The sequence below is a fragment of the Muscardinus avellanarius genome, assembly GCF_963383645.1.
Source record: "Muscardinus avellanarius genome assembly, chromosome: 3".
In the NCBI taxonomy this organism is placed as follows: domain Eukaryota; kingdom Metazoa; phylum Chordata; class Mammalia; order Rodentia; family Gliridae; genus Muscardinus; species Muscardinus avellanarius.
The window spans coordinates 40,368,267-40,391,555 of record NC_137788.1 but is presented as its reverse complement, the minus strand read 5'-3'; the positions used below and the strand labels follow the sequence as shown (position 1 = coordinate 40,391,555).

The 23,289-nt window shown below is 38.9% G+C and overlaps 1 protein-coding gene across 2 annotated transcripts in view; it reads right to left on the bottom strand.

Moving 5' to 3' along the window:
* Positions 1–4,511: 4,511 nt before the first annotated feature.
* Positions 4,512–23,289, bottom strand: part of CMPK1 (cytidine/uridine monophosphate kinase 1) — a gene marked incomplete at both ends in the record, with an annotated part of 38,868 nt that continues 20,090 nt past the window's right edge. The window contains 5 exons of one of the 2 annotated variants that reach the window (XM_080692139.1): positions 4,512–4,553; positions 7,759–7,855; positions 8,071–8,147; positions 10,461–10,613; positions 16,077–16,223. In XM_080692139.1, the coding sequence (XP_080548265.1) occupies positions 4,512–4,553; positions 7,759–7,855; positions 8,071–8,147; positions 10,461–10,613; positions 16,077–16,223 (516 nt within the window). The remainder of the gene's footprint in view (positions 4,554–7,758; positions 7,856–8,070; positions 8,148–10,460; positions 10,614–16,076; positions 16,224–23,289) is intronic. The other variant, XM_080692140.1, reaches the window with a different exon arrangement.

Genomic DNA, 23,289 nt, shown 5'->3' with positions numbered 1-23,289 from the left:
CCAGACCTATTTTATACTTTATTTGGAAACAAGGTCTCACTAAGTTGCTGAGATCCTCACTAAGTAGCTGAAGCTGGCTTCGAACCTGCGCGATCCTCCTGTCTCAGCCTCCCAAGCTCAGGGATTACAAGCAAGTCAGGTGTGCCACCACACACGACTAATGAGACCCTATTTCAAAATAAAATTGAAAGAGTGCTAGGGGTGTAGCTAGGAGGCAGGATGCAGTTCAATCCCCAGTACCAAAGTAAAGTGGTTATTTAACTAAATGAGGATGCATATGCTATTTATAGGTATACTGCTTAAATGCTTGATACTATTGTGTAGAAGTCAACCCATAGTATGTCTGTGACCACACTAAGTGCAGTGTTCTAGGATGGAGGCTCAACTCTGGGAGTCCGCAAAATCAGGTCTGGCCACTTGTCCCAAAAACCAGAAGGAAAAAGTGCAAAGCAAGAAAGGCACTTTAATCAGTACGGCCACGTGGGAAGAGGAGTGAAAGCAAGGCTCAGCCCTGCCTGGGGTTACGGACTTGAATTCCCAGACGCAGGGCCAGAGGTAAGCAGTCCTGCTCAAAGGGTGGTCTGGTTGATCTCCATCTCAGGACTGATCAGGTGGCCTTGTCAGCTGCAATGAGAAAGTTGCTGTTGCCTGGGGGTAGTTTCCATTCACCACAAGATGGTTATAAATCAGACCTGTTCCTGGAATCCAAGGTGACTGACTAAAAGCAAAGAAGACCGTGCAAAGAAGAGGCAGAGATGCCAAGTTTTTATCCTGCTTCTAGCTACCCATCGGACATCTGAAGGCCCAAGTAAATAGCTTTGTTACCTTAAAGTTGCCTCTTAAGGGTAACTTTAGAGAAAGGATGTGGTATTGTACCTGATAACCTACCTCTGCTAATGTTTTCCTTTGATCAGTTAGCTGCCAAAGGCCAGCTTTCAGAAGTTATATAGTTACTTCAAAATGTATCATAAATAAAAAGCAATCCTTTGTGGCTGGAGTAAGGACACATAGAAATATGCTCTGACTACTTTGTCTCCCTAAATAGGACAAAACAAGTCTCTTCTCTCAGGCTTGGGTCTTAGGGGACAAGATGTGAAAGAAAGGCCCTCTGAAGATGAATTCAAGATGCTCTGATGGGCAGGACCCACAAAGGTTTGAGTCTGAGTGATATTTTGGACTAACTTGAATTCAATTTTGTCCTTCAGGAAAGATGGTAACCTTAAGTGCTGAAGTCCTAGTTTAACATCCACACCCAACTCAAGTACACCAGGATCTAAATGTATACTTACACTGGCCTCAGGAAGAGGAAATAAAGAGCTATGTAATTAGGATCAAGGTTCCCCTTTCTGTCTGGTACCAAAATATTAAACTTCCTTTCTTTCACTAAAATAGGTGTGTGTGTGAATACCAGTAATCCGAGCAGTTAAGGAGGCTGAGGCTAAAAGAAAGTTTGAGGCCAGCTAGGGCAACTTAGTGAGACTCTATCTCAAAATAAAAAATAAAAAGGGCTGGAGATGTTGCTCGCTGTTCAGTGGTAGGGTGCCGCTGGTTTAATTTCCAGTACTACACAGAAAAGCAAGGAAAGAAGGAAAGAAGAAAGAGTATTTAATTTAGCTGAAGATGCAAGTGGGTTTGGGGAGAAGTGAAATAAGAGTAAGAATGGTTGACATAAGAAGAAAGTCTATCCATATCAGTGTTTTAGACAGGAAACTACTGGAAGGCAGAGGATGGCTTGTGCGATTAGTACCTGTTTGAAGATGAAGGCTCAAAATTCTAGGAAAGAAATGTAGATTTAGTTTGGCCTATTCCTTAAACCACTATAATCTCCAAGGACCACTGCAATGTCTGAAGATCACTAAAACTGTAATAGAGCCAAAAAGCCTGCATTCTTAGACACACTGCCTGCTACCAATTTCTCCCTCCAAGATAAGCAACTGATGATTCCCACCAGCAATGAAATAAGCTGTATGTGTCTCGATACAAATTACTTCTTAAAGGAATAGGATAAAGTCATGCTTTTTGCCTAAGATGTCCAAACATAATATATACAGCAGAAATTCTCCTAGATCCTGAATTCTGCTTTTGCCCACATGTTAATATGATATTTCTTCATCTTCACTATACTTAATAAAACTTAAATCTAAATCAGCAAATAGCAAAGACCACAGCACAAAATTTATTGGGATTATTTTACTAAATAATTCATAAACATTCAACATCATTAAATGGAAATAATTTTACAAACATAGAAACACTCAAATTTGGGTCTTTGAAGAAACTAAAAAAATTTCTTAGTGACTGTATCTTTAACAAATGGAATGACCAAACAAGTAGAGTCATATGTACCTCAATCAACTCCAGAATTCAGTATTACCAACATGTTTTTTAGTTAAGAGTAAACAGCAAAGTTTCTTGGTTTTTGTTCTCTGATGCCACAGAAAGACATCTGATGAAAGGAAGCAAAACACCTAGTCTCAGCAGTCCTCCTCAAAACTGTAGGGTTATTCTCACAATTATCAGCATAAATATTTAGATTCCCCCTTAAAAGATTTCTTTACCTATGTGGATAAAAATGCTCTTAAAACCTTAGTCTTTACTCTTGCTTTATACTTGCTTTTTTACTATGTGATTAAATTATCAATAAAGACCCTCTGTACTGGCTAAACTGCTAGGAAAAACTCAACACAATTTCTTTTAAGAAATCAAGATAATCTCAACACAAAATGTTACAGTACTAAGGGACACTTTGTTTTCTAATGGGAAGTATGTTGAAATTTTTCTCATTAATAAGCTAATTTCATAACCTGCATAGAAACAGATGATTCTTATTACAGAAACATCCATTATCTTGCCCTCACTATTCCCAATGACTTAAAGTATAAAATTAAATTATGCAAAGAAGTCCTTATTCAACCCTGTGTACCAAAGAGTTTAAGTGCTAAAAATGAGAAACATTTAAGCAATCTCTAGCATGGTAGCACATGCCTATAATCCCAGTACCTGAGAGGCTGAGACAGGAGGATCAAAGATTCAAGGCCAATCTCAGCAATAACAAGACAATGCTCAAAATAAAAAACAAAAAGGGTGAGGATGTAACTCAGAGGTAGAATGCCCCTGCGTTCAATCCCCTATCTAAAAAAGAGAGAAAGACAGGGAGACAAGGGAAAGGAAGGATTCAGAACCTTGGAGCTGGGTGCAGTGGCACCTGTAATGCCAGAGACTCAAGAGACTGAAACAGGAGGACCACAAATTCAAGGCCAGCCTCAGTAAACTTGCCCTGGATTCAATCGCCAGCACCACAGGGGGAAAAAGAGAAAGAGAGAGAAGGGGGGGGGGGAGGGAAAGAGAGAGAAGGGGGGTGGGGAGAAAGAGAGAGAAGGGAGATTTTTAAAGAATAGATATAAATTCCTTTGGATGCCGTGGCCTTTTACAACTTTTGTGCCTTTCAAAGCCTTCAACATGATGCAAAAAGAGAGAGAATGAATTTTTCGAACAAAAGTAGCCAGGAAGGAAATCAAACATTTACAAGATATATTTATTATTTTCTGACCAAAGTGCAATGATTTTTTAATCTTTTTAAACAAATAACTATGAAAAAAATATTTCAGGAAATAAAATACAAAGGAAATTTTAACCATTAGATTGCTTTTTCTAATTTATCCTACCCCTGTATTTAGTCTAGAAAACAAACACTTTTGTAAGTGTTACTAAAATGAGAACTGAATCGTTTTAGCATCTAGCACATGCATTTCAAGGTTCCACTGCTAGGAATATTGTTAAGATCAGTTTGATAATGAATAGCACTCTCTAAGAGAGCCAAGGAACAGAAGCCATTAGACGTGGTCCTTGTCCCGCACCCTCAGGTTCTGTCAGAATCAGCTGACAGTTCTGCAGGCTATGAACCCCTTCTGCCCCCATTCAAACCTTGGAAGTCCTGACATACAACTTTGTGCAAGTTGTAGTAAATCAAAGCCTAAGTTTTCCTATCTTTCTATAGGAAATGATCAGTTATTAGATAAATACTAAAACATTGTTAGGAATCCATTTTATGAGTTTGTTTACCAAACACCTTGTGCAAGAACTGACTACACAAAAAGTTCCTTTGAAATTTGGTCCACAAATTCACTTAAGAGGATGGAAATTTAAAACCTGCAAGAAAAAGACAAATTGGAAATCCCTAACCCTAACATGTTGTTATTACATATACTAAAAATGTTGCTCACATAGGCACAAACTATCAAAGGGATAGTCTTTTTAATAAAAACAAAGAACTAGCTGATACCCTTTATTTTGTGAGCACCATAACAACTAAGATGAAATGAAACCTGAATTCACTGTCTACTCCTGTGATCAAAAAATTCCATAAAAAATTAATTTGTATTACTAGATATGTTCTAGCCATTAATTGAGATGTAATTTTAGGAGATTAAAATTGACTTAAAAAGGGGTTGTGATAGCAGCTATCAAAGCAATCTTCAAGCATGATTTCAAGGATGCTTTCAGGTTTAGAGTTAGCCTTCTTTGTCAAAAATCTTCACAACTTCATCAAAAACCTGGAAAGGAAAAAGATAACTTTAGAAGCAGCAATTGTTGAAAAAACATACAACATACACAATGCCATGGATTCAATTCTTAACACCAAGAAAAAACAACAAAACCCAGGAAGAAGGTGGGGCCCTATCATATAGCTAAATTCTTTTTATAAATAGTTCATTTTGCTGGGTGGTACACATGCCTGTAATCCCAGTACTTGAGATGGACTGCAGTTTCAAAGCCAGCCTCAGTAACTTAATGAGAGACTGTTTCAAACTGAAAAATAAAATAGGGCTGGGTATGCTCAGAGGTAGAATCCCTCTGGGTTCAATTTCTAGTAACATAAAAACAGAACAGAAAATGTCAATTTTATATTTTTAAAACAGATAATTTTAAAAATCACATTATAACTTTTGTTGTTGTTATGTTACTGGGGATTGAACTCAGGGGTGTCCTACCTCTGAGCTACACCCCTAGCCATATATATATATATTTTTTTTTAATTCCAGTATTGGGGATGGAAACCAGGGGCATTCTACCTCCAAGCTACAACCCCAGCCCTTTTTTTTTTAATTCTTTATTTTGAAATGGGGTCTGAGTTGCAAAGGGCCTCACTAAGTAGCTGAGGCTGTCCAAGAACCTCAATTCTCGGTCTCAGCCTCCCAAACACTGGGATTACAAGCGTGTGCCACCATGCCCAGCTTTATTTTTTATTTTGAAACAGGGTCTTGCTAAGTTACCAAGCACTGGCCTCAAAACTGCAATCTTCCTATCTCAGCACATTGTAACATCTTAGCTCCATGTATTCCACTTTAGATATCACATAAATAACACATATAAAATTATGAATACACTGCATTCAATTTTATTAGTGCTTTTAGTACAAAATATACTTTTTTTTTTTTTTTTTTAGCTGTACTGGGAATTGAACCCTGGGGAATTCTACCACTGAGCTACACCACCAGCCTTTTTTATTTTGAGAAAAATCTTGCAAAGTTGCCAAGGCTGGCCTCCAAATTGCAATCCTCTGGACTACCTCAGTCTTCCAAGACTCTCGGGTTCTGGGCATATGCTATCACTTCTGAGTCAAAATACACTTCTTGACAAGATCCCAATAATTAGATAAACTATAAACTTGAAGTAGCTATGCTTTTTATATCTGATTCTAAAAAATAAAGTTTTCTCATGTATTACTTCTATAGGAAGTAGCAAAAACTGATTAAAAGATTTATTAAATCTTCCTTTTTGTCTTTTTTTGGTTTTGTTGTTTGTTTGTTTTTACAGCAGTGGAGATAGAACAGCATTCTACCTCAGAGGTATACCCCCAGCCCTATTTTTTATTCTTTATTTTGAAACAGGATCTCACTAAGTTGCAGAGGGCCTCAGTAAGTAGCTGAGGCTGGCTGTGAACCTCAATACTCCTGTTTCAGCCTCCCAAGTACTGGGGTTATAAGTGTGCAAGTGTGCACCACCACAACCAGCTTTTATTTTTAAGACCGCCTCCATAGTAGGATTACAGGTATACTGCGGCACCAGGAAGGACATTTTTATTTTATTTTATTTTATTTTATTTGGGGGAGGGGTATTGGGGATGGAACCCAGGGACTTTCTACCTCCAGGCTACACTCCCAGACCTATTTTTAATATTTTTTTGGAAACAGGTTCTCACTAAGCTGCTGAGAGTCTCACTAAGTACCTAAGGATGACTTCACACCCACAGGATCCTCCTGTCGCAGCCTCCCAGATACTAGGATTACAAGTGTGCGCCACCATGCCCAGCTTTCTTTTTTATTTTATGAATACAAAAAGGAAAAAGATGCTGGGCGTGGTGGCGCACACTTGTAATCCCAGCAGCTGGGAGGCTGAGACAGGAGGATCGTGAAGGTTCAAAGCCAGCCTCAGTTACTTAGTGAGGCTCTCAGCAGCTTAGTGAGACCCTGTTTCCAAATAAAATGGGTCTGGGAGTATAGCCCGGAGGTAGAAAAGCCCCTGGGTTCCACCCCCAGTACCTCAAAATATAAAAAATAAAAAAGGAAAATGATTCAGAGAATCAGAGAAAGAGAAATTAGGTGAAATAAGAAACACAAGAAATATTGTGGTCTATACCACAGTTTAGAGATCACTAATTTATGAAGGAAGAAAAAAGAATAAGTCAGGAAAACCCTGAACCTTTAAAGCTATGTATTGTTTGTTTGTCTGTTTGTGGTATTGGGACTTGAACCCAGGGCCTTCTACCTTTGAGCTATATCCACACCCCTATTTTATTTTTTATTTGAAATCAGGGTCTTGCCAAGTTGCTGAAGCTGGCCCTGAACCCACAATCCTCCTGTCTCAACCTCCCAAGTACTAGGATTATAGGCATGTGCCAACATCTCTGGCTAGAGCTGTGTTCTTTGAGGGAAGAGAAGAAAGTAGCCTGGGGCTCTTGAGCTGGATGATCTGCTAGTCACACTATAGATTAAAAAGAAATTTTTTTAAAAATGAATGTGATCCAAATGACCATAATCAAAATACCAATTTTGCAGTGTCTGTGAAAGAAAAAGTTTGGGATTTAAAAAGCACCTACTTCTAATGAAGAGTAAGACTAAAGTTTAAAACTCATTTTAGCCAGGTGTGGTGGTGCACGCTTTAATCCCAACATTTGGGAGGCTGAGATTGGAGGATCGCGGTTCGCGGACAGCCTCAGCTACTTATTAGTGAGGCCCTTCGCAACTCAATGAGACCCTGTTTCAAAATAAAAAATAAGCCGGGCATGGTGGCGCACGCTTGTAATCCCCATGCTTGGGAGGCTGAGACAGAAGGACTGCACATGTTCGAAGCCAGCCTCAGCTACTTAGGCTCTCAGCAACTTAGTGAGACCCTGTTTCCAAATAAAATATAAAAAGTATGTCTGCGAGTATAGCCTGGAGGTAGAAAGCCTCTGTGTTCCAACCCTAGCACCACCAAAATCAATCAATCAATCAATCAATCAATAAATATTAAAATAAAAAATAAATAAAAAATAGGACTGGGGTGTTGTTTGGCGGTAGAATGCACCCTGGGTTCCATCCCCAATAACACACACACAAAAAAAAAAAGTAAAAAAAAAACTCATTTTAGGCCTATTCAAAAGAGAAAAACCTCATTTTTCATTGCATCTCAAGTATCTTGAAAAACTAATCTGTCATGGTATTTCTATGTCTCTCACCTACTCCAAAAGAAATAATCACATTTTACTTGACCTACTTCATCAACAGATTTAGAAGCATCTATTTTCTTGACTTTTCCCATTTCTTCATATAAGTCAATAATTGGCTTTGTTGATTGAAGATAAGTCTGAATTCTGCAAAAGAAGTAAATATTTTAAGATTCTTGGTATCCACTCTTCCTCCTCCTCATTAAAGAATAGCTTAGAGGACACTGGGCATCCTCTCCTTACATAAGCCACCACACCTATGTACATAGGACATGTGCTTTTTCTGGACCAAAATGAGGCAGGAATTTAATCTGTCACCCAAGCTCCACACTGGGATTGTGGTGGTTAAGTATTAAGCATACCTCTTTTCCAAGCTCTCTCTGTTGTCATCACTCCTACCACTACTCTTTCCCCTCTCAAGACATCGTTCGATACAGATCTAAAAAGAGATTCAAGTAAAAAGATATTGAAAAAACAGAAAGATATCAATTTGCCTATCTTTTAATCTGAAAAAATAAAGTTTGAAGAAACTACAAAAAAGTCCTGCATCAAACCCAATATGTCTAATTTATTAATCAACATGCCAAGACTCTTAAGAATTAAACATGTGGTTCAATTTATATAAACTAGGTTAAATAAGTACAGAGCATAATAAGAATTCATTCATGACTCAATTTTTCCTGTGTATATTTTTTCAAACCGCAATAAAAAGAAGACCTATATATGTAAAGTTTCATCTCAGATATATCATTAACTTATTAGGCATGAATTACATGCCTCAAACTTTGTTCCATTTTTACTTACTTTATGATAATTCCATAAATATCCAAATATTCAAGAGTCAACATATTTGAATAAAGCATCTCTTGTTAATCATGAATAAACATTCCTTAGTTATAAAACTGTGGTAACATTCTCAAGTTAACTTTGAAGAATAAGTGAAAACATGTTTTGGGGGCTGGAGGAAGGGAGTTACATTTTAAAACAACTCAAAGGCTGCAGCAAGACTCAACCAGAGGCGCATTTGTAATTCAACCTAAGAACAGCTAACTTCCTTCAAGGCACTACTTTAGATTCTTATTCTTTCAGGCTGTTGGCATTAATTTAATGAAATTTATATCACAGCAGCTGTCAAACACAGTCAGGCCTTTTAATTAAATGGTTCCGAGAAATTCATTTAATTATTCACAGGTATGTCTGGGGATTTTATTAGAAGCGCCAGGGGGAATAAAATAACTCTCTTCTCTGCTTTTTTCAAGATTGCTTCATTTTTAGCAGACAAATCAGGCCATCCTATGTGTTTTTTAAAAATAGAAAGCCTTCCCAACTTTCTAGAAAAGCATGTTCCTTTTCCAGTAAACAACATGTTATCTGGAGATAGTACACATTTAAGAAAGTAGTAGCCAGGTGTGGTGGCGCACGCTTGTAATTCCCGTGCCGCTTGTAATTCCCGTGCTTGGGAGGCAGAGACAGGAGGATTGCGCAGGTTTGAAGCCAGCTGTGCTGGCTTAAGAGACCCTGTTTCCAAACAAAAAAAGTATAAAAAATAGGTCTGGGAGTGTAGCCCGGAGGTAGAAGGGTTTCCAGGAACCCCAGTACCACCAAAAAAAAAAAAAGTAGTAATTCAGCTTCATTACCTAAATTATTGTGCATGTCATTTTTTTGTTTGTTTGTTTATGGTACTGAGAACTGAACCCAAGGGCCCTCTACTACTAAGCTATACCCTAGCTCTTTTCTAAAAAATTTATTATGAGACAAAGTCTAGGTAAGTTGCCTAGGCTGGCCTTGAGCTTGTGATCCTACTGCTTCAGCCTTCTGAATAATTTGGATTACAGGCATGTATCATTGTGCCCAGCCATGCATGTCAATTTTTTGGGGGGTAGTAGTACTAAGAATGGAACTTAGCAATACTCTACCACTGAGCTATAGTTCCAGCCTTTTTTATTTTGAAATAGGATCTCACTGTTTCTCAGGCTGGCCTTGAACTAAATTTAGATCATCCTGTCTCAGTCCCCAAATCAATGGGACTTTAAGAACGTACCACTCTGCCCAGCTCAATTCTTATTTCATCATCATCATTATTGTTATTGTTTTGTATGTGCGTGGAATTAGGGACTGAACCCAGGGTATTCTACTTGAGCTACACCTGCGGCCCATTTTTATTTTAAAACAAGTTTATTTTGCCAGGCGTGGTGGCACTCGCTTGTAATCCCAGTGGTTGGGAGGCTGAGACAGGAGGATCGCACAGGTTCAAAGCCAGCCTCAGCTACCTAGTGAGGCTGTCGGCAACTTAGTGAGACCCTGTTTACAAATAAAATATAAAAAATAGGTCTGGAGGTAGAAAGCTTCTGGGTTCCACCCCCAATACCACCAAAAAAAAAAAGTTTAATTATTAGGGTCTCGCTAAATTCCTGTGTTGGTCTCAAATCTGCTATCTTCCTATCTCAGATTCCTTCTACTAGTAATACTGGGCATGTGCCACCACGCCCCGCTTCAATTCTTATTTTTAAAAAATTGATTTGTTATTTTGAAAATAAAGCAAATCTTATGTAAATTCACAAGGCTGCTGATGCAAAGTAGCTTTTCATATTCCAATAGCAAGGCAGTGCCATTCTATCTGCCCAATCTATCAATAAAAAAAATACTACTGCCAATAAAAAAATGAAGCTATAAATAAAACCATTTGTTTTTCTCTTTGATAGTTGACCATCAGTTGCTTAAAGCCCATACAGCCCATAAAGATTTTCATTACCTCATTATTACAGTCAAAAAACAGAACAAAAGATACATCTGCCTTCCCATCCATGGTCTTATTCCAACCTTGAAGGTTATCTTGATTTCTTGGAAATCCATCAATCAAAAACTTATTCTTCTGTGTATTGGCAGCCATTGTTTGATCCATTTCCTAAAGAAAAAGAAAGATTTAGGTTCAAAACTACATTAATGAAGTTCAATTTCTTCAGTAAGCTAGTGGATACATAGATATTTCTTTACTTATTACTTTCTAAACCTTAAGTAAAAAGTAGAGGGTACATAGAAAAAGTAGACTAAACCAGGCGTGGTGGTGCACGATTGTAATCCCCGCATTTGGGAAGCTGAGACAGGAAGATCGCACAGGTTCGAAGCCAGCCTCAGCTGGCTTAAGAGACCCTGTTTCCAAATAAAATATAAAATAAGTCTGGGAGTGTAGCCCAAAGGTAGAAAGCCCCTGGATTTCATCCCCAGTACCACCAAAAAAAAAAAAAAAAGAGTAAGCAAAGGTTCAGCAAAGAGACCAGATAGCCCTAAACACCCGTATTTGTCAGTGCCATGCTGCTTTCATGCAATCAGAGTAAAAAAAAAAGAATAAGGCAGCTGGACATGGTGGCGCATGCTTGAAATCCCAGGACTTGGGAGGCTGAGACAGTAGGATCAGAGGTTCTCAACCAACCTCAGCAATTTAGTGAGGCCCTCTGCAATTTAGCAAGACACTGTTTCAAAATAAAGAATAAAAAATAGAGCTGAGGGTATATGTAGTTCAGAGGTAGAATGCTCCTGGGTTCAATCCCCAGTAACACACACAGACACACACACACACACACACACACACACACACACACACACACAGAATAAGGCATGGTGGTACGTGCCTGTGATCCCAGTACTTGAGAGGCTGAGACAAGACAATCTCAGGTTCAAAGACAGATTCAGCAATGTAGTGAGACTCTTAGTAATTTAATGAATCCTGTCTCAAAATAAAAAAAGAGCCGGGCGTGGTGGCACACGCTTGTAATCCCCGCGCTTGGGAGGCAGAGACAGGAGGATCGCGCAGGTTTGAAGCCAGCCGCGCGCGCTGCCTTAGGAGACCCTGTTTCCAAAAAAATGTAAAAATAGGTCTGGGAGTGTAGCCCGGAGGTAGAAGGGCTTCCAGGAACCCCAGTACCACAAAAAGAAAGAAAGAAAGAAAGAAAGAAAGAAAGAAAGAAAGAAAGAAAGAAAGAAAGAAAGAAAGAAAGAAAGAAAGAAAGAAAGAAAAGAAAAACTAGACTAGATGAAAATAAGCTAATGTATTAACATGGTCAAGCCCCCTTGTTTTACACACAGGCATACATATACATGAACATTTTCCTGTAGTTTCCACATTTTACAGAGTAAGCATATGGTATCAGTCAGATGTTGAATATCCCCCAAAGGTCCTGTATTAAAAACTTGGTCCCCAGGGTGGCACTATACTGGGAGGTACTGTGGTCTTTAGGAAAGGGGCCTTGTGGAAGGTCCATAGGTCATTAGAAGCATACTCCTAAAGGAGACTGTGGGGCCCCAGCCCCTTCTTCTCTTGCTTCCTGACCATGAGGTGAGCAGTTTACTCCACCATACGCTCCACACCATTGCCATCCAAGATCCCCAAGAGAGGCACAAAACAGGTGCTTCCAATCTTAGACTGGAACTCCAAAACTGTGAGCCAAATAAACCTTTTTGTTTATAAATAAATGATCTCAGGTATTATGTTATAGTGATACAAAGTTAATACAGCAAATATTATTTTCACATATAAATTCACAAAGTTATAAATAAATAATAAGACTAGCAATCAAAGGAATAAAACCATTTATCAAGAGCTTTGCTCCAGCAAATAGAGACCTGTCTTGCCCTCTCTTTGCTCTTTCCAAATCGTTCTACTGTGGTAGAAGTATGCTACTTCTCATAGTGCATCATGCATCATTAGAGGGAGAGAAAGAGAGAAAGAAGAGAGAGGGAGGAAGGAAGAGAAGGAGGGAAAGAGTGTAAATATGAATAAAAGAAAAGAAAGTATGCTACCTCTATATGTGCTTAACTTTGCTATAACTCAAGTCCAACAACAAAAATTTTGCACAAGCTAGGAGTAGTGGCACATGCTTATAATCCCAGTACTTGAGAGGCTGACACAGGAGGATCAGGGGTTCACAGCCAGCCTCAACTACTTAGTGAAGCCCTCCACAACTTAGTGAAACCCTTTTTCAAAATAAGTAATAATAAAAATAGGGCTGGAGGTGTAGCTCTGAGGTAGAATGCCCCTGGGTTCAACCCCCAGTTGAACAACAACCAAAAAACGCTTTGGACAAGAATATAAAGAAAGCATTAGCACTAATTGTTAGTATACGATTGAATACACACACACACACACACACACACACACACACACACACTTTTTTTTTTTTTTTTTTGTGGTACTGGGGCTTTCTACCTCCGAGCTACACTCCCAGACCTATCCTTTTTTATATTTTATTTGGAAACAGGGTTTCACTAAGTTGCTGAGAGCCTCACTAAGTAGCGGAGGCTGGCTTCGAACCTGCGCGATCCTCCTGTCTCAGCCTACCAAGTGCGGGGATTACAAGCGTGCTCCACCACACACGGCCTGGATTGAATATATTTTAAAAAAGAACTGAGTCGCTGGGCGTGGTGGTGCACGCTTGTAATCCCCGTGCTTGGGAGGCGGAGACAGGAGGATCACGCAGGTTCGAAGCCAGCCGTGCTGGCATAAGAGACCCTGTTTCAAAATATAAAATAGGTCTGGGAGTGGAGCCTGGAGGTATAAGGGCTTCCAGGAACCCCAGTACCACAAAAAAAAAAAAAAAAAAAAAAGAGTCAAATCCAAATGCTACTGGTTTCCCCAAAACACAGGTAGCAAAAGAAGCAATAGATTCAGAAAGGTGGCAAGAACACATTTACCATTCTCTTCCAAAGCCTGAATTTAGGTAGAATCAGAATATGGGAATGAGTGAATGGGAGAGTAGATCTCTAGTATTCAAATCCTTCCACCTCCCATTATCATAAGATAAGCAGAGACGTATAACTGACAAATCTTAGAGAAGCCTCTAGTCCACAGCAAACTGACATTCATTACCCTCCATGCTCAAACTTACCCCATTTCTCAAGAACAATGTCTGTCATAACTAGGATTTCTTTATCTAAGAGTTAGTTTTATCCCAGCACCTAGCTTCTTGTCTAATACTTATAAAATCTCTACATTACAATTTGGGGCATTTCTATCCCAATTATGGTAGTAGAAGGTATCCAAAGAAGAGACATCAATTATAGTCATTCAACATACATTTGTTTGAGACCTACTACCAGGGAACATGAAAAGCAAGGTCACTGCTCTTGCCCTTGGAGGGCTCACAGTCTGGTAGGTGACATAAATAAATAAATATATATTACGTGCTAGATTCTATGAATAAATATGGCAAAGGATGTTTATGATAAAAAAGTAAGTACAAACTGCCTGAAAAACTCCCAGAGAAAGCTTTACCAAAGAGTTGCCTGTGAGATGCCTCCTGGGTAATGACAAGGTACCCACACAGGGTTCCAATCCTCGGGGCAGCGGAGAGTAGAGGCTCAGAGGTGAGAGAACTGTGATAAATCTAAAGAAAGTTGGCGTGAGTGAGTGGTAGGTGACTAGGAAGAAAGCAGGCTAAAGATTAAAGCAATAGTGGATAGAGAAAGACATGAATAGAAGAGGATTAAAAGATATTCCCAAAGGTCTGCTCACTGAATGGATTTGGAAAACTGAAGGAAGCAGAGAACATAGGATGGCTCCCAGATTTCTGCCTTGAGCAGCTGGGTACATGGTGGAACCAATAGCCAACGCAGGAAATAAAAAAAGATCACATTTTAGATGATACATTTAGCTTCTGACATGTTGATTTTGAGACAGAAATAGATTCCTGGTAGTTCAGAATAAAGTTTTGTGCTAGAGCTATAGATTTCTGGATTATTAGCATAGTGAACATGTTGGGAACAGTAAAAACCACACAGCAAGGCATATACAGAATAAGAGCTGAAAAGAACCAAGGATAAAGCTGAGAAGCATCATGGCTTAAGGAACCTGCAAAAGAGAAGAGCTATTAAAAGAAACAGAGAAGCTGGGCATGATGGCACTCACAATCCCAGTAGTTGGGAGGCTGAGACATAAGGATCGCAGACTGAGGCTATCCTCAGCAATTTAGGCCCTCTGTAACTTAGTGAGAACCTGTTTCAAAATAAAACACAAAAGCTGGGGGTATATCTCAGAGGTAGAATGCCCATGGTTTCAATTCCCAGTACCCCCCCTAAAGACAGACAGACACACACACACACACACACACACACACACACACACACACAGTAAGAAAAGAGACTGAGAAGTGGTAGTTGATAAAGTAGGAAGAGAATTAACAGAAATGATCACAAGGTACAAAAGAGGAATGAATTTCAAATAGATAGCGATTAAATGCCTTAAAAAATGACTAAAAGTATTTCCTTCATTTGATTGTAAAGACAATCAGTAACATGCAAGAACAGTTTCAGTGGAGACAGAAACAGAATGTGTCTGTAAAAGGTTGAAAAATAGAAAATGAGAAAGTAAAAAGAGTAGACTGCTCTTTCATAACGCTAGCTATAAAGCAGAGGAAGGACATTCGGTCCAAAGAGTAAGTAGACAGGATTCCTTTACTCTGGAATGGAAGGAAGTCACTCCATTCTCTGAGAAAAGCGGTACAAGTGTGTATAAACCATTCTTTATCCTTCAGTTCCCTCTCTGGTTCTATCCAGATGCTTATATATCTCTTTTCCATAAGGCTTTAGGCTCTTTCTTGTTGCATATCTCCTTCACTGTTTCTTATGTGTCAAAATATCTGTTAATGACTAGTTTTAGAGGTCTACTTTGAAGAGCTGCCAAGTAAATACAAGATGTCTATTTTTCAGTTTGATAGCTGTTAAGTCTTAACATTTGATGTTGAAGATGGTGATGCATATACCAGAAAAGCAGATACAAAGGCTGAGGAAATATCAACAAGGAGAAAACATGAGAGGAAAGCAAGCAAGAAAAGTTTCTAAGAAAACAGAAGGAAGAGCTGGGCGTGGTGGCATACACTTGCAATCCCAGCATCTGGGAGGCTGAGACATACGGAGTAGCTACTACTTAGTGAGGCCCTTAGCAACTCAGTGAGACCCTGTTTCAAAAAAAGAATAAAAAATAGGACTGGGGATGTGGCTGAGAGGTAGAATATCCCTGGGTTCCATTCCCAGTACCTAAAAAAATAAAGATAAAAAAATAAAAAAAACAGAGGGAGAGGGAGAGAAAGGAAGGGAAAAAAATGAATGGAAAAAAGAACAACGGTCTGGATTTGGGGGAGGAAAGGTTTAAGTGTGATATGGATGTTTACTTGAGCTATAGCTGATCCTAGGCGAAGGCAGAGAATCCTTTCTACTGTTCAATTTCTTCCCAAGGTCAAAGCAGAGTTTCCAGTTCTGCCACTCTCAAATCCCATGGCCACCTCCATTCACAAGAAATATAATACTCTTAATTTTTTCATCACTCAAACAAAGGTGGATTTAATTTGTTTTCTTGCTGGTTTGAACTGGTCCTTACCCTTTTTAATAAACTGATAGTTATCTCAACTGGAACAATCTTTCCTTCTTTAATGTACTTTTCAATAAGTTCACCATACTGTGAATCTGGATTCTTCCTTTCATCACGAAGAAGTTCTCCTGCAGAAAGGTGTGTGTATCCATATTTCTGAAAGAAACAACACAAGGGGAAAATAATCAGAATTCATTCAACCCAGTGACAGGAGTATAATAATTTTTTTTAACAATACTGAGGCTTGAACTCAGGGGCATTCTACCTCCAAACTACAGCCCCACCCCTATTTTTAATTCTTTATTTTGAAACAGGGTCTAAGTTGTGGAGAACTTCACTAAGGAGCTGAGGCTGACCTTGAACCTGTAATCCTCCAGTCTCAGCCTCCCAAGTACTCGGATTATAAGTGTGCACTGCTATGCCAAGCTAGGACTACACATTTTTTGTGTTAATTTCTATATTCTAATTTTCTATATTAAATAAGTTTTGCTTTTATATTAAATAATTTTGAAAAACTTAAGATTTTATATACTACCATTTACTTATAAATATCCTTACCCTTCAGAGCCATGTTTGTAAACCATAAAAACATCCCAAAATTTATCTAACTGTTCAAAGCATTAATATCTCATACTCTTTCACAAACATGACTAAAGTTTAAGTGTTATTTGGGAGACTGAGACAGGAGGATCTCGATTTGAAGATAGCCTCAGCTACTTAGTGAGGCCCTTTGCAACTCAGTGAGACCTTGTTTCAAAATAAAGAATAAAAAAATAGGGCTAGGGGTGTAGCTCAGAGGTGGAATGCCCCTGGGTTCCATCCCAAGTACCGCAAAAAAAAAAAAAAAAAAAAAAGCAAACATATCTTGCCACTGTTGGCTGTCCCTACCTTCTAATAAAATTTCTGCTTTTTAAAACTTAACTTGTTTAAATTGAAGGGGTGGAAATAGAGCCCTATAGTAGAACACTTATCCAGCATGTATAAGGCTCAATTTCTACCACCACAATAAAAGTCAAATATTTCTTAGAGTTATCACTGTCTCTGCCAGGACTACCATTTTCCTTACCATGCCCCAAAATGCATTTTCTACCTTTCTTCTTGGTACAAGAAGTCACATTTGTAAAGTAGAAATACAGATAACTATTTTGTAAGTCTGTGGTTATGATTAAATATAAACTGCCTACCAAAGAGCCTAACACATACTAGTGGATAAAAGTCATCAATTACCTTGTTATCATGCAGATACCTCAAATAATAATCTCAAGTCCTTTTTTTTTTTTTTTTTTTTTTGGTGGTACTGGGGTTCCTGGAAGCCCTTCTACCTCCGGGCTACACTCCCAGACCTATTTTTCCCGGCCTCAAGTCCATTCTCTCTCATTCATTCATTCATTCATTCATTGTTTACGGTACTGGGGATGGAAGCCAGGGGCATTCTACCTCCGAGCTACACCCCCAGCCCTATGTTTTATTCTTTATTTTGAAACAGGGTCTCACTGAGTTGCAAAAGGCCTAAGTGGCTGAAGCTGTCCATGAACCGTGATCCTCTTGTCTCAGCCTTCCAAATGCTGTGATTACAAGCGTGCACCACCACGCCTGGCTTCAAGTCCTTTTATATTATACACAATCATGCAATGATGTTTTTATCTGTGATGGACTACTATATATGATTACACATATGATTTTTTTTGGTGGTACTGGGGTTCCTGGAAACCCTTCTATCTCCAAGCTACTCCCCCAGACCTATTTTTTATTTATTGATTGATTTATTTATTTTGGAAACAGGGTCTCTTAAGCCAGCGAGGCTGCTTCAAACCTGCGCGATCCTCCTGTCTTTGCCTCCCAAGCGCGGGGATTACAAGCATGTGCCACCACGCCCGGCGCCACATATGATTTTAATGGAGCTAGAAATTCTAATTGCCTAGTGACATCACAGCTATCACAATGTAACCTAATCTATTACTCACACTTGTGATGATGCTGGTGTAAATAACACTACTGTGCTGTCAGTGATATAGAAGAATAGCATACACAATTTTATATACTACATAATTTTTGATAATGATAATAAACAACAATATTACCAGTTAATGTATTTACTACACTTTTGATCCTTAGAGTGTATGCTTTCTAATGGGGACGGCTTACTGTAAAACAATACGCTGTTACCTTGGCATCAGCCTTACACATCTCATGTATACCGTGTCTCTGGATTGCATCAAGAGACCATGTTCAATGGCTGACCTACACCATCTGGGCTTATGAAAGTACTCTAGGATGTTTGAACAGAATTGCCTACTGATGCATTTCTCACGCTGTATTCCCACCACTAAGCAATGTATGGCTTAAGTACAAATATACTGCTAAGAAAAGTGTCATTAAATGATTTTGTTGTTGCATGAACATCACAGTGTATTTACATAAACTAAGAAGGCTACAATGTCACAGGTAATATAATCTTTGGGAGAGAGTTATATATGTGGCCAGTGGTTAACTGAAGTTTTATTATATAGTGTATGACACTTTATTTATTCGTTCATTCATTTATTTATTTTGGGGTGTGTGTGAGAGAGAAGAGGAGAGAAGATGAGAGGAGAGGAGAGGAGAGGAGAGGAGAGGAGATACTGGGGGACTGAGCCCAGAGGCATTCTACCTCTCAGCTACACTCCCAGCCCTATTTTATTTTTTTAATTTTGAAACAGGGTCTCACCAAATTGCAGAGAACTTCACGAGGCTGCTGAGGCTGACCTCAAATCTGCAATTCTCCCATCTCAGCCTCCTGAATTATGGACATGTCCCACTTTGCCTGGCACTTTAATAGTTTTGACAGAAAAACCAAACATAGGTATTTAAGTGAGACAACAGATATGGATAGTTTATGAAAAGTCAGGAGCACAGTATAGAGACGACATTATTAAGGACCTACAAATAATATATCAGGTCAGGGTCTGGGGTAATAGTTACATTAAGTCATATAAGATGCTATGGTATAATACTGCCACTTTCCCTTGGGTAGAATAAGAAAACCATACAGTCTAAGAGATAATTCTCAATAATGAAAAGTTTCTTCTTCCACGTGTACTTAATATATTTACATTTATTAAACTGAAAGAACAGCCAGGCATGGTGGTGCACGTTTGTAATCCCCGCGCTCGGGAGGCTGAGACTGGAGGATCGTGCAGGTTGGAAGCCAGCCTCAGCTAGCTTAATAGGAGACCCTGTTTCCAAATAAAATATAAAATAGGTCTGGGAGTGTAGCCCAGAGGTAGAAGGCCCTAGGTTCCATCCTCAGTACCATCAAAAAAAAAAAAACCAAAAAACAAAAAACTATACAATCTATTTTAAAAATGTTTTTTTCTCGCCGGGCATGGTGGCGCACGCTTGTAATCCCCGCGCTTGGGAGGCAGACAGGAGGATCACACTGGTTCGAAGCCAGCTTTGTTGGCTTAAGAGACCCTGTTTCCAAATAAAAATATAAAAATAGGTCTGGGAGTGTAGCCCAGATATAGAAGGGCTTCCAGGAACCCTAGTGCCACCAAAAAAAAAAAAAAAATGTTTTTTTTCTCTCAAATATTAGGACACTCCAAACTATATGGGATGCTCAGTTACAGCCATCTCACCACAAATTCTTAAGCCTCCCTCAATAGGTTTGAATCTTATCTAATTATATAATGATTACTTGATAACTTGAATGTTATCTTTAATTTCAGTGATAAGACTTAAGGCAACCCACGTGCCACCTTTCTTATAAAATGTTTCAGCTGAGTGTGGTGGTGCACACCTCCATTCTCAGGACTTGAAAGTCTAAAACAGGACTGCCAGGACTGAGGTTAGTCTTGGCAACTTAGTGAGACCTTCTTTCAAAATAAAAATAATAAAAATAAAAAGGGCTGGGAATGTAGCTTGGAGATAGAATGACATGACCCTGGGTTCCATCCTCAGTGCCCCAAATAAGTAAATGCATGATTAAATAAACAAATAAAAGTGTTTCAATCTTTCATTTTGCAAATAAAAACAAAAACTACCCTTTCAATTACTCAGGCTATGGTGAATTTATTTATTTATTTATTTTTTCTTTTGGTGGTACTGGGGATGGAACCTTTCTAACTCCGGGCTACACTCCCAGACCCATTTTATATTTTTATTTGGAAACAGGGTCTCTCAAGCCAGCGAGGCCAGCTTCGAACCTGCGCGATCCTCCTGTCTCCACCTCCAAAGCAAGGGGATTACAAGCATGTGCTACTATGCCTGGCTTTTTAAAAAATATTTTTAAAGGATTTTTGTTTTCAATGCAGGAGATCAGGGCCTCATGTACACTAAGTAATCACTGAGGTAAATCCCCAGCCCACTTTTTTTTTTTTTTTTTTTTTTTTTTTTTGGTGGCAGAGACCATGTTGTTTACCTCTTTCCTATTTCCTAAAACTGTTAGTTAAGGTTGTTCTTCACTAAATAGTAAGCTAGCAGTAAGACAGTCAGTAAAGGAAAACGAACTCTAGGTTATTTGTTGACTGAAGTTGGGTATAAAGCTGGATGAGAATTAAAAAAAAAAATACAAGCCAGGCATGGTGGCACATGCCTATTAACTCCAGGATTGAGGAAGGAAGCTGAGATAGGAGGATTGCAGGTTCAAGAACAGCCTCCACAAGTACTGAGACTCTCATTAACCTAGAGAGACCTTGTTTCAAAATAAAAATAAAAAAGCTGGGCATGGTGGTGCATGCTTGTAAGTCCAGCATTTGGGAGGCGGAGACAGGAGGATCGTGGTTCACAAACAGCCTCAGCTACTTAGTGAGGCCCTTTGCAACTCAGTAAGACACTGTTTCAAAAATAAAGAATAAAAAAATAGGGCTGGGGTTATGGCTTGGAGGTAGAATGCCCCTGGGTTCCATTCCCAGTCCTAAAAAAAAAAAAAAAAAAAAAAAAAAAGCTGGGCATGGTGACACATGCTTGTAATCCCAGTACTTGGGAGGCTGAGACAGGAGAGTCACAGGTTTACAGCCAGCCTCAGCTACTTAGTCAGGCCCTCTATAACTTAGTGAGACCCTTTTCCAAAAATAAAGAATAAAAAATAGGGTTGGTGGTACAGCTTGGAGGTAGAACACCCCTGCATTCAATCCCTAGTATAGCAAAATAAAATAAAAAAGTAAGTATAAAAAAAGGCTGGGGGTATAGCTTGGCGGTAGAAAGAATGGCCCAGGGTTTAATCTCTAGTACTACACACACACAGACACACACAGAGAGAAATATACAGGCATAGTATCATCCATGTCTATCTCTTAAGCCATAGGACTCTCCACTAGAAGAAATGATCAGAAGTGTATTTAATTATTGTAATCTGTTTTAAGAAAATCCTGCTGGGCACAGTGGTGTGCACCTACAATGTTAGTGACGACAGAGGCTGAGGCAGAACGATCACAAATTAGAGGTCTGTGTGGGCACTTACTGAGACCTTGACTTAAAATATAAAAACAAAAAAGGCTGAGCCGGGCGTGGTGGCGCACGCTTGTAATCCCAGCATTCGGGAGGCTGAGACTGGAGGATCACGGTTCGTGGACAGCCTCAGCTACGTAGTGAGGCCCTCCGCAACTCAGTGAGACACGGTTTCAAAATAAAGAATAAAAAATAGGGCAGGGGGTGTAACTTGGCGGTTGAATGCCCCTGGGTTTCATCCCCAGACCCCCCAAAAAACAACAAAACAAAACAAAAAGGCTGGGGATATAGTTGAGTGCTATTATCACCCCTGAGTTCAACCTCCATTGCTGCAATTATACAATTTTGTGTTTGTTTCTATTTTATGTAAATGATAGAAGTTAAAATAGAAACAAACACAAAATTGTATAATTACTTAAACTCTTATTTTAAGATTATGTCCACCCATCTATAAAAGCTACTTTAATCAGTGAGCAAGCAGAGGCAAATGTCTGAAGGTTGTGGACATGGGGCTTCTTAAAAACAGGCATGATTTTAAGTACAATGTTCAAAAAGCATTTGGCAACTACTGTCCACAAAACTTTATGGCAGCTTCACTTCCCACTGTTTATTTTGGCTGCCATTTGGAAGTCTCTGCTTGCCGGATGCTCTTCTCTGGTCTAATGATTACAGCATATGGTAATACTGAATAAATACAGAGACAAACAGTACTCAACAATGGCAAGCAGGAGTGAAAACACCAAGAATACAGCCCACTCTATGACACTCTGCTATATGAATAACATATACATTTAGAAGCCCAGCTACTAATTCAGAAATTAGTACATTCACTTTTTGTTTCCTGACATGGGAAAGCTCAAACTTGCAAACTTTATATTAAATTAAAGTGGGGTTTGGTGTTATGTGGCTTTTTAAAAAGAGAAGCTAGTAAACTGCAGATACATAGAAATGATATTAAAAAATATAATTTTGTAGTTTAGCAGAGGAAACAACCTCACCTGCAAAGTCCAAGAAAACAAAGAATTTAAACATGTCAAATTTATACATGTATCTTTCAATTTCTCATCCATATCCTGTTTTTTTAATCCTCTATTTACCAGTTACATTTTCATGCTAAATTTTTCTAAAGAATTTTTCTGAAATTTATCTTACCACAAAATTTCAACGGCAGCAAAAAAGCAACTGTCACCACTTATATACTACTTATTATGGCATTTTAATAATCGCTACACTTTTAAGGACATATTTTCAAAGCATCCTACTGTCACTAAATATCACAGAAGCCAATTTTGAGGAAAGCAAGAATAGGTATTTCCCAGCCTTACCCAAAACTTTTTCACATTCTGAGATTTTCTAGCAATTAAAGCCTAATAAGCCGGGCGTGGTGGCACACGCTTGTAATCCCCGCGCTTGGGAGGCAGAGACAGGAGGATCGCGCAGGTTCGAAGCCAGCCGCGCGCGCTGGCTTAGGAGACCCTGTTTCCAAATAAAAATGTAAAAAGAGGTCTGGGAGTGTAGCCCGGAGGTAGAAGGGCTTCCAGGAACCCCAGTACCACCAAAAAAAAAAAAAAAAAAAAGCCTAATAGTCACTAACTACAGTCTTAAAAGTAACATTCACAACCAAAGCAGCCTATAACTTTTATAACCTACAGTAACTATAATTATAAACTATTATTCAACTAAAAATTTTTTAGTGACAAATGTATAAACTCAATTCATGTAGAGTAACTGTCTATATTGTTTACTTTCTCCCTTAAGATGTTGAAAACTCAGTAATCTTTATGAATTATACACC